Source organism: Oculina patagonica, chromosome 1, assembly GCF_052425735.1.
Source record: "Oculina patagonica isolate OP01 chromosome 1, crgOcupat, whole genome shotgun sequence".
Classification (NCBI taxonomy): Eukaryota; Metazoa; Cnidaria; class Anthozoa; order Scleractinia; family Oculinidae; genus Oculina; species Oculina patagonica.
The window spans coordinates 3,873,823-3,885,837 of NC_135758.1; the positions used below are offsets into that span (position 1 = coordinate 3,873,823).

Here is a 12,015-nt window from a genome sequence, read left to right on the forward strand (position 1 = left end):
ATTGGCGTAAATAATTCTGTAATATTTTAATAAGGCTTACATTTTCTGGATATTTGGTTGTAAAATTCAAGATACCTGGTACAATATATGAAGAAATTTAAGAATGGGAAGCCTTTCGTTAGTGTTTTCAGTTAGTATGTCAGATTGTCGATAAAATTGACCGAGTCAAAATTCGTGATTCCGAAAAAATTTACAGACAATTTTACCAGTAAAAAAAATCACATATCCTCTCAAACGGACAAATTTAATTTTTCTGTAGGATATCCTAAATGATTTTGACTCAGAATTAAATTTTTCGCAAACTGTTCGTCATCGGATTTTTATACAAAAAGTACAAAATTCGCGCCAAAGTTTTAGATAATTTGTTGGCACTTTTTTCAACATGGCGGAATCTACCCTCGTGGTCGTTTGTTTGAGTTTCCGATACGCGCGAGAATTTATAGCTCCACCCTTTTTGGTGAAATTTTTAGACGTTTTATTTGAATAGTTATAGCTGATAATTCCAGTGAAACACTTGAAAAGAGATTAAGTAGGCGGTTCCTTTCCTATTTTTGCGATGACATTTAAGTTCATGGGTGTACTTATTGTCCATTTGAAGCGATACCAAGGCGTCGGTTATGTTCACTCACTGAGTTAGCTAACCCCTAATCTAAGCAATAAACCTGTGGTTTTTTTTACGAAATCTGCCTAATATCCTGCAACCTGCCAATTTTCCATGAGTCGGCAGAATTCGGGGTCTCTAGATCGATGGAAAACTATACAAAGCCAACTGTATAACGAGGCCTTCCAAGGGGGGTAGCCGCGTCGCAATGTCGCACGTTTCTGAGAACCCATGTCTCCTAGCTAACAGCGGTAAATGTCGCTGTCGTTTTTTACCCCATTGTTTTGCTGTCCCTTCGTGTCGCTGACGCATTTCAGGGCTGTAATGATGTCGCTTGTCGCTTTTAAAATGTTCCATGTCGCCAGTTTTCAGGGTCATGTCGCTTGTCGCTTTTACCCCTTGGAAGGCCTCTATAACGCAAAGCAAACTGCATATAACGCAAGCGCGCGGGCATTATCGGAGCAGAAGGTTTTTCATCGATCAGCTTTAAAAAAAAGTCGAATTCGACAACTTTCAAAAACCAAATTAGTCACGGAAGAGGCTAAAACGGTAGAAAACTCTTTAAATAGTTCGATACCGTTGAAAGGTAACTGTTAAGATTTATTTTATCGGCCTTTTACTGCTTTTTTCATACACTTTATGTTTGAATGAAAGTGAAAGTTTGTTGCTTGTCGCTTTGTGCGGTTCGGCTGTCGTGCACTGAGACAGTCCGAAACTTCTTTTTCAAGTTAACTCTCAAATCACAGCTGAAATAAGCGTTATCGTTTTAGTTCTGTTTACGAAAATGGTAAAGCAAACTAGAATTCCAGAAAATAAATAGCCTGCTTTACGCAAAACTGCAATGAAAGGGAAACTACTTTCAAGTATCCGAGCTGAACAAATATGGCGACCACGAAATCTTGTCTTTGTTTGACGCATTGTCAGCAACTAAAATAAGGTTGGAATTCGATTATCTCCACTCGTTTAGTGTTTGACCTGTTGCCTAAACATCATTTTTATATTCTAGGGGTTTTTAAAACGTTCGTAGAAACTAATCGATAATTAATTAATGGTTAACACCGCTCGCATTATTTTTTGAAAATCGTCTTATGAAAAAGAAATGAAAAATACCCGTGTATGCATTCAAAGGGGCCAACTTAACAACTACGCCCGAAAAGCTGGTCCTTATAGCTTTACATCCAACAACTTACCGTTTCCTTGCGGTGGGCTATTAAGCAGTCAGTGATTGAAAATCTCCTTGAAGAAACACAAATTTTAAACATGTCGGACGCTGACGACTTCTTGTTGATTCTGATCCGTGACCGGTGACTGTTCCCTCGGGCGTCAGGTCTTTTGTTATAAAATTGGCGCGAGAAACAAACTACGCCTATTTGCATCGTGAATATTTTTCCGAAGCAGACCGCTTTTCACTGTTCATTATGTCTGGTGTCGTAAAGCAAAAGTCTAAATCTCGCTCGAGATCCAGATCGAAGTCGAGATCACGTTCAAGGTCGCGCTCGAGATCAAGGTCCAAGAGTCCCGGCCGAAAGATGGCGAAGAGCAGAAAGCCAAGAGCAAAGAAGGCCGCCGCTCCTGCAGCGCATCCGCCATACATTGACATGATTACAGCAGCGATTACAGCGATGAAGGACCGTGGTGGTTCGTCGCGGCAAGCCATTGAGAAGTACATCAAAGCAAACAACAGAGTCACCGGCGACATATCAGTGCACCTAAAGATGGCTTTGAAGCGTGGCGTCAAGTCGGGCAGGCTGCTGCATACCAAAGGTACTGGCGCCTCGGGATCCTTTAAAGTCGGCAAAGCTCCGGCTGCGCCAAAGAAGAAACCAGCTAAGAAGAAGGCAGCGGCTAAAAGGCCCAGAAAGAAGGCAGGCACTCCTAAGAAGAGGCGAACTCCCAAGAAGACCGGCGCGAAGAAAGCAACAAAGAAGAAGACCACCGCCAAGAAAGGCAAGTCGCCAGCTAAAAAGAAGGCCGCAAAGAAACCTAAAGCAAAGTCAGCTGCAAAGAAGCGCACAAAAAGTCCAAAGAAACGAGCTGCACCTAAAAAAAAGGCGGCGGCGAAGAAACCTAAAGCCAAGGCCAAGAAGTGAAGAAGAAAACAGAAAAAAGAACACAACAAAAAACGGCTTCTTTAGAAGCCACCAAATAAAAGAAAAGAAATGACCAACAATTTAATTATCCCGTTTTAATTTTTTTCTCTCTTCGATCGCAAGTTATTAAGTTCGTTTTTATTTTATTTTTTCAATCGGGTTATTTTTTTTTGAAGACATACCGCTATCAGTCGCGAAGTTTTGCAAACCAAAAAATTGGGCAAATATATTTTCCTTTTTTTAATCTTATTCTGCTTCAATCTCTTCTTGCTGTGGGGATCAGTTTACCGTTTTTTGACGAAGTTTTCCAATCGCTTTACTTGGTCTTTTTTTACGGAGTGGGAAAGTGAAGGCAAAATGGGGGAGGGGGAGTCGAAAAAAGATCGGCCCCTAGCTATTCTACCGTAGATCCCAATGAGGGGAGAATTTGGGGGCGGGGGGTGGGCTGCGCCCTCCCCACCTATTGAATATACCCTCTCGTCTTTACCTCCTACAGTGGAACCAAGATATAACGAAGGACCAAGGGACTGTCAAAGTTCGCTATATAAACAAGGTTTTGTTTTATCAGTTTTTTCCATGCCGTAACACATCGCAAATCGAAAATCGCATCGAATATCCTGAAAAATATTGTTTAAAGCATGAAAGCCCAAATAAATTGTTTGCAGACAGCAAAAAACATTGTCTGCCGGAAGGTGCAGCCATAAAAAAATTGTTTGAACTGACAAAAAAAATGGTCCGTCCCTAAACTAGTTCGTCAACAACCAGGCTAAGAGTAGCCTGCAAACGCAGACGTCTGCGTTCGCGGGCTAGGCTAAGAGGATTCAGAAAATTTTCCTAGATTACGAGCAGTCCCTATTTTTTCACAGAGTCCGTCGAGCTTGAAGCGAATTTTTTTTTCGAAGAGTCCGTCGAGCTTGAAGTGAAAAAAATTACACACGGGGGGAGGAAGACGGGGCGAAGCGAGAAGCGCGCGTAATTTTTTTCGCTTCAAGCTCGACGGACTCTTCGAAAAAAAATTTCGCTTCAAGCTCGACGGACTCTGCGAAAAAATAGGGACTGCTCGTTCTCGCTTCGCCCCGCCTCCTACCCCCCGCGCGTAATTTTTTTCGCTTTAAGCTCGACGGACTCTTCGAAAAAAAAAAAATCGCTTCAAGCTCGACGGACTCTGCGAAAAAAGAGGGACTGCTCGTAGTCTAAATTTTTCCCTTAAATCTTATAAATTTGTTAGTCGCTCAAAATGCATCACAGGTCACGTGACAGACACTGTATAGCCTTGGAGTTGTAACTAGGCCACACTGAGAACACCCGGAAGTGGACAAACGTGCGCGTTTCTAAAGCCGAAAGTACACCATAAACTCTGCCCGAGGGATCATTCGTGACAAGAATATGTTTAGCAACTAAACGACATTAACATGGTGATTTCAACTGCGTCACACGTGCGTCGATAAAGCGGAAACTGCACAACTAACCCCGCCTGAGGGTGCAAACATATTGCTTGTAATAAAACACATCGGATGAGGTCAAAAACAAAGATGTTATTAATAACAATGCTTAATTTTTTTCATACCAGTATTCCTTTACCTAAAGTGTTGAAAAGGGCAGAATCGAGGAAATACGCGCAATGTATCCTGCTCGGTAGTTTTCAAAGAACACGGTTGACAATACGTGCTGAATGGGAATTTAAATTGCTTTTTTAAAGATCTAGCCAATTAAATCATGTGTCCCCAGAGCCACTTGTTCCTCGTGCCCCAGGCTCAACCAGCTAAGAGGGACACATTCTCATCCCCATAGCCCTTTCGTTTCTCTTAGCCGGCTGGGCCTTGGCACGAGGAAACAAAGGGCTCTGGGGACACAGGATTTCCAGTCCTAGATTCTAGGACTTCCGGTCTTCATGTATGCAGTCATGACGTTTCAAAAGAATGTATGAGAGAGTCGCTACGTAAATTGGCCTCGGGGCGAGGCTGTAACCCTCCTACCAGGGACAACGTTTTTATGTAAACATGCTCTAAGTTGCCCTTGGCTTTTTTCTTTTTCAAAACAAGACTTGGTTTGATTAAAATTTACTTAGCATGAAAATGAGAAAATTCATTTTCAGTTCAGAATTGAATAAAATTGGAATCTTAAAGCAATAATTCATAAAACAATCACAAGAGAGATGATTTTAATCCAAAGAATTTTAATTGTAATTTTTTTTAAACATCTAATTGGGTAAATGCAATAAATACAGAATTAAAATACTATTATTATTGTACCTATCCAATGACATTCACAAAATTCCAAATTAAAAAAATACATCATCTAACAGGGTGGGAAATTAGCGCTCGCCCACTCGAGTGTGAAAACTGTCGGGCGAGTACAAATCACGGATCACTCACCCGGTTTGGCGAGTACGATTTTTATATCCAGAATATAGTTTTCAAAATAAGCGTCCACCGATCCACGAAACGCGGCAAGATTGCTATTTCCTGATTTTCCCGCCTCTTTTTCTGTACAATTTCGACACTTTGCTTGCAACATATGGGAATTTGGGAAGACGTATCAAATATAAAACTGCGTTTCAACTTTTGAAGTAAGCATGCTCACGGTTAAATTGTGAAGTAAGGTCTTTTTTGGCGATTTTTCATTCAAATTGATTGCAGTCTGTATCATGATCGACCACCACTGTGGCACGATGAGTATCGAACGTGATTAAAATTGTTAGGGAAGGGGGCTAAATTTTCCTTTCTTTAATGGAGGAGACTGGGCGAGAAAAAATTGATCTGGGCGAGCGCAATTTGAAGGTCACTCGCCCAGATGGCGAGTGCTCAGAAATTTTAGTTTCCAACCCTGTCTAACAAACAAAATGATATTATTCAGTTACAGTGATTCTAATAAAACACAGTATAAATTACTCAATCTCAAACTGAAGGCCTATTGACAGTACACTAGATTATAGGTATATGGTTTATCAGTGAGTTCTCTACAAGCTACGGGCAGTGACTTACCACTGGTAAAGTAAGTTTCTTGCCCAAATAAATTGGTACATCCATATCTAGGGTGACTATTGAGGTCATTTTGCCTATTGCGATAGTCAAATTACTATTCAGTGCCGTAGCAAGGGGAGGGGCCAGGGGGGCCCGTGCCCCCCCCAGTTTTTTTCCCAAAAAGGAAAAACAGACCTGTATAAAATGTTGAAAATAAAATTTTATCTCCCGAGAGGTTTGAAACAATAACATTTGTACTCTTTTCATTTTTTTAACGTACGTAGGGTGATGCACAACAATGTTAAACGGCCAAAAACTAAAACAAACCAGAAATTAAGACCAGAACGCACTATGATGACTCTGAAAGGTGAAACATTTGCTGGTTTCAAGATACAGAGACAGTCGGTTTTATATTTTGTAATTGACGTTGCAAGTGTTATACTCTCTTCAGTGGTTTGCTGAGACAGTGTAGGAAGTAAATTCCCGATATGCGTAAATCACAAAAAGCTCTTGGAGAACGCTGGAAATAGCATTTCCAAGCTTCTAGATTTCAAAATTTTCTGAGGGGGCATGCCCCCCGACCCCCGCTCCGGCGCTCGCGTGCCCCACCACTTATTTTACCCTTGCTACGGCACTGCTATTGCAATACTATTGCGATAGTAGTGACACTAGTGCAGTTTTCAATTGAGTGTCGTAAAACCAAAACCAAAGTAATTACTCTGGCCAATCACAAAGAACAGACAATCCAGTGAACCAATCAAAACTCGAAGCAAATACATGTAGCCGGCACGAAGCGCGAGAAAACGTGCGTGTCACGATTGGTTTTGGTTTTAGTTCTGATTGGCTGAGAAAGTGGCGCGAGATTTTTAAGCCAATCACTAAGCGTGGTAATGCAAAACCAAAGCAAACGCAATTTACTTTCGACACTCAAGTGAAAACCGCTCTATTTAACAATTAGACTACGAGCCCAAGTTTTCTATCAAGTTGACTACCGCTCATAGAAAACAAGGGCGAGTAGTCTAATTGTTTTAGTAGAAACTCTAAAGGATTGCAGTCCAAAACTTACAATTGTGTGCACTTTGAAGACAAAAATCAAGGAAATTCACCGCTTAAAGAGCTACGCGCGCGCGACTGTTTTCTCTCGGCGAATAGAAAACAGTGGGAGAACCAATCAGATTCGCGGATTTCCAATAGAACACAGCTGAGTTTCTACTAAATTGCGATAGTATTGTAATTAGTGACTTCATAGCATTGTAATCATTTCTTTCTCCAAGAGAGGGGTGGAATTAATATTCTAATCACCATTTTGAACGCAGATAAGGCTCTGGAGACAAGCGACATCCGTGAAGTTTGCTTTTATGGCTTGTAATACAGTACCGATTCTGAAACAACGAACAGAAAGCCAAGAAAGGACGGCAGAGAACGTGAGATATTTTTCAATCAAGGAAAAAGTACTACAGGATACCATTTTAAAAACTATCGTAACTATCGATAATTAACGATTCTATCGCGATTGTTATCGATAGTTGAAATTGCGATCGATGCATCGCTATAAGAACATTCCCAATTGCAATGCATTGATGGTCCGATGTATCGTTACACCCCTACCCATGTCCACTTTGCCCATGGTCAAACTACCCATTTAGATGGTCCTACCACAAATAGAATTTCATTCAAGCTGTACCAGTAATCCAGTATTCTGTAAAGGGTCTTGAGTTTAATCTTTAACACAATCATAAACCGTAGTAAGGTCCGACAAAGTAATAAAAGTGAATAATTTTAAAAAAATAATCAAGTTGTCATACATGCACCTAGTTTTCAAGTCACAAAAATAATCATCTTTTTACAAATTACAATTAAATATCAACATCTTTTTAAATAAAGTTCATTTTATGAATGATTTAAAACCATCAAGTAGTATTCATTTAAGATTAAAGCAGGGAATCAGAGCTGTCATTAAGTTTTTAAGCAACAATAGCCCAATTTCGATATTTTCAAATTCAGCCTAAAACAATAGACATCACTATGAGGCCCTGGGGAATAAACCCCACAAATTCTATAGTTTGGTCCCTGGAGCCTTGACCTGAGGTCTATTGTTTTAGGCTGAATTTTAATATATTGAAATTGGGCTATTATATTGAACTTATCACACGTAAGAATTTTGCTCTGTATGAAGTGTAAACAGAAACCCATAAGGGTGAAACGTGTAACTCCCTATGATTCGCATGTACAAAGCGTTTGCACATTCGTTTACACTAAGTACCATATTGAAATCACGAGAAACATTCAACCAATCAAAATGACTATTTTGGATTATTCACGGCGCGCTAGCTCGCACTCGATGACGTAATCTTTTTTTGAACAAGCTTGGTTGAAAAAAGTTAGATTTGGTTAAATTTTCCTTTTCATCTTCTTGATGAGTAGTCTGAGAACTCGCCTCAATACACTTAATGTATTTCTTAGTTTCTGTAAGAATTCGGCATTTAGGTCGAAATTCAAGCAACTTACCGCAAAACCAAAAATTATGTTGCGTGTGTCATTACGTGTATAAAGCATTCGCGTACAAATTCTTCGTGTTTCCAAATATGGTACTTAGCAAAATGAATATTCAAACGCTGTGCGCGTACGTTACACGTTTCAACTCTTATGGGTTTCTGGTGTAAAATAACACCAATTCTTATTTTTACCTATAACTCAACAGTAACAGGTGTTATGGGTTACTGCCCTTAATGACAGCCCTGGAAATTACATTCTCCACCTAACAAGAACAAACTAAAATAAAATTGTTGATCTTACATGGATATTTCTAACCATAATTACCAATTAAATCAAAACATTAACAAAAAATAACATTCTCTCCCACATACAGCTCCACTGGATGCGATGACAGGGTAGGAGAAATCTTATAATGGAATGAAATTAAATATTTACTTGTATGTGGAGATTTGTTTATAAATACATATTTATCTTAATGTTATTCCCGTTCAACAGGAAACATTGCTAATTTGACACCTAAAGATTCAGCACCACCAACAAATCACATAAATAGCTAAAACCCAGCATCCTAACCACTCTACTATGCTGCCTTGATGTGAAAGATTTAGGCAAGAGGAACAATGTGATGACTGAGGAAAAACCTTAGGTGAAACATTGACCAGACTACAGGAATAAACAACCCGGAGAATTACACTATAAAATCAAAGTCTCTTCGAGATGTCGACGTTTTTGCATGAAGTATGAGTCGAAGGTTCATCGTGTGCATTGTTCTTCGAACTTATCATTTTTTTGTAGTTTAGTTTAACAATTTCCTATCTTCGCGGAGGAAATGCAGCCACATAATTTTGTCAAAAATGGCTCGTCCGCGCCGGGTATTTATACACATATTCCTTAACATTACACAAATAAACAGTGCAAATTTCACCGAGATCTGACAATTCTATACTTTAAAATTGCAAGGACCTTTCGAGGCAGTCGATTACGGCAGCGAAATTAGCAAATGGAACAGCAAAATATGCGTTCGACGCTTTGTTTTTGCGACGCCATATTTGAATTGTTATAGCCGGGTAGACTGCTGTTCAATGTGTTGAAGGCCGTATCGTTACGATTGCTCCACGAAAAAGCACGAAAAAAAATACGGATATTTCCGACTACTGTCGGAGAAAACATTGCGCATATAATTGGGGCGTAAACAAATCGTTACACTCAAGCTGCGTTTTGTCTAGGCTCTGCGAGGGTCGGATATCAAGACCCAGGATTAAACAAAAGCCATATATACAGTGGGAGGCGCGGTGGTCTATGGTTAGCGCACCGGCTCCGGAGGGTTCGGGTTGCCGGGGGGGTTTTTTTTTTTTGGGAATTTTTTTTCTCTCTCCTGTTTACGGCGAATGGGGGGGGGGGGGGTGGGCTATATATACAGTGAATGCTTTCGAATTATATTTGAAGATGAAATACGAAAGAATTTTGCTGTCTTTGACTGAAATTCCACTCCAACTGCGTAGATACGATCGCATGTTGTAAAGCCGATTCATGCAACATTGCTGTCATTCCCTGTCAACGCGAGGTCAAGTCCCTAACGACCTAGGCTGATGACGAAATAGAGTTGCGCTTACATGTAGCGACCAAATTTGGCCTAATTTTTAACCGCTCCTAAGCTAAAAGAAGCCCCCATCTCTTGCATTTGTTTTAACTTCAATAATATCTTTGAAAAGAGCGAGTTTTTTGGTATGGTTTATTTTTGACGTTTGTAATTTTTAAACGATGTAAGTGCTAGTGATTATTTATTCGTGTTTTAGTTACGCAATCCATTGTTTGTGCGACGCTTTTTATAGATCGCCTTTCAGACACACGTGCGTTGAGATAAGAAAGCTGACATGTCCCTTTTAAAATTGTTATATAACGTTTGTAAATGTGACAAGTCACGTTTTTTTCACGAGATCGCAAGTGATCACCCACAGCGGAAAGTAATCCCTTGAGAAATTAAAACAGTCCCCTGATAAATTAAAAAAGTCCCTTGAGAGTTTACAAATATGTGGTTCCAAATTTTGTCCACTAACCCCTATTCTACGTTTTTAGCTTGTAAACAAGCAAAAACGTCGAAAAAAGGGAAGCCACGAGCCATGCAGCCCACACTGCCGAAGCTTATCCCGGTTTCTGTAGCATAAAGCGGCTAGGAATATTTCTACTCCCCCCTGGATGGGATGCTAGTTTATTGCAGGGTTCTCCCCAGCATTATGTCGCCGGTACCCATTTATACACCTGCGTGGAGAGAGACACAAAGAGTAAAGTGTCTTGCCCAAGAACACAACACAGTGACCACCGGCCAAAGCTCAAACTCGGACCGCTCAATCCGGAGTCCGGCGCATTAACCATAAGGCCACCGCGCCTCTACACAAATGACTATGTTTACACTTAAAAGGGCAGTGTCCCGACTGATATACATGTATCATGTTTTTGTAAGTATTGCTGGGATAAAAAATAAGATTAATGATGAAAGGTAATATACCTGAACCGTCTAAGTTCCAAGTTTTTATGGCACCTTTTGATATTTATTGTCTAGAATATCAGTCCTTACATTAATATTTCAATAACTGTGTTAAAATCAAAGCTAGACTTATACATCTATCCTAACAAATATTTTTAAAATATAATGCTTTTATCCAAATTAAAAGGAACATGCCAGGATATGTACATGGCTACCGTGGAATCCTAATTTCTCGAGCATCCAAGGTAAACGACGAACATAGGTTTGAGAATAGTTCAAGCTTTCGCTGATCTACCGCATCATTGGGGAAAGATAAAATTCTCCCTAATGATGACGTAGATTGGCGAAAGCTTGAGGCCTCACTCAAATCACTGCACTATAAGCAAGATGCTACTGAAGGACAACTTCAGACCAACCTTCCAAGTTTTTATTTTCTAAGTGGCCATTTGGCCACCGACTGCTCAAGTTTGGTCGTCAGTGAAAAATTTTAAATGCTAAATTAAGCTCAGGCTTTCAATCCTTCTTCTCAATTTTAGTTGCCCAGGCTGGGGACTTGGGTTCCAATTTTGTCGCCAGCTCCAAAGTTGAAAATGTTTATAGGTTTGAGAAATCGGAAGTTTGAGAAATTGGTGGTAAAGTTGCACTGTTTGAATGATTGATTTGGAGAAGCAAATCCAAGGGAAATGGCTTTTAGTTCAAGTTATCTGAGGGTAGAGAAATTGAAGGTTCAAGAAATTGGGATTTTACAGTATGTTTCTGATGCTTAATGGCTTTTTTATACGTGCAAGTAATTTTGGGTAATCTTTTTGCAACAACAAGAAATTCCCCTTTCCCAATTAAAACTGCATGCACAATATCTGAATGTAATATTTGTATTTTTATATTTTATATTTGTATACTCATGTTAGTGTCCCCAATTAGCTATTTAGCTTAACACCCTGACACTTAAATAAAGTTTATGTATGTATGTATGTGGTCTGGTTTAAAATGCATTCTTTTTTCCTCAGTATTTTTCTGATTTATCCCTGTCCATACCAGATGATCAAAGCAACCCTCCAGGCGATTTTAGTCGCCATGGGACTTGGCGGCACTTCTGGAGCGACGCTCCAGAGCGAGCACTATCACCTGAAGATGCTCCGTGGTCATGGAGGGGGAAAATACCTTCTCGCCGGAAGATTGTGTATTTCCCACTATTAGGGGATCAAATGGTCTGCGAGCATTGCGAGCATGCGAGCAGCTTGCGAGCCGGCGACAAAAATAGCCTTGTGAGCAACGAGCACTTTTCAAAAACCTACCTCCACTAAAAACCGAGCATGCGAGCACTTGTAAAAATGTGCGAGCACGAGCAAACGAGCACCCACTAAAATTGCGAGCATGCGA

General features: G+C 40.1%; 2 protein-coding genes across 2 annotated transcripts in view; both read left to right on the forward strand.

Moving 5' to 3' along the window:
• The window catches only part of LOC144628668 (large ribosomal subunit protein uL22-like), a 70,968-nt gene that overhangs the window by 24,837 nt on the left and 34,116 nt on the right, over positions 1 to 12,015 (forward strand). The window lies entirely within an intron of this gene.
• Positions 1,977 to 2,771, forward strand: LOC144667477 (uncharacterized). Its single transcript, XM_078528934.1, has one exon. The coding sequence runs from the start codon at positions 2,020 to 2,022 to the stop codon at positions 2,689 to 2,691; it is 672 nt and encodes a 223-aa protein (XP_078385060.1). The 5' UTR covers positions 1,977 to 2,019; the 3' UTR covers positions 2,692 to 2,771.

Coding starts and splice junctions, on each gene's coding strand:
- LOC144667477 (XM_078528934.1), top strand. CDS start 2,020: ATGTCTGGTGTCGTAAAGCAAAAGTCTAAATCTCGCTCGAGATCCAGA.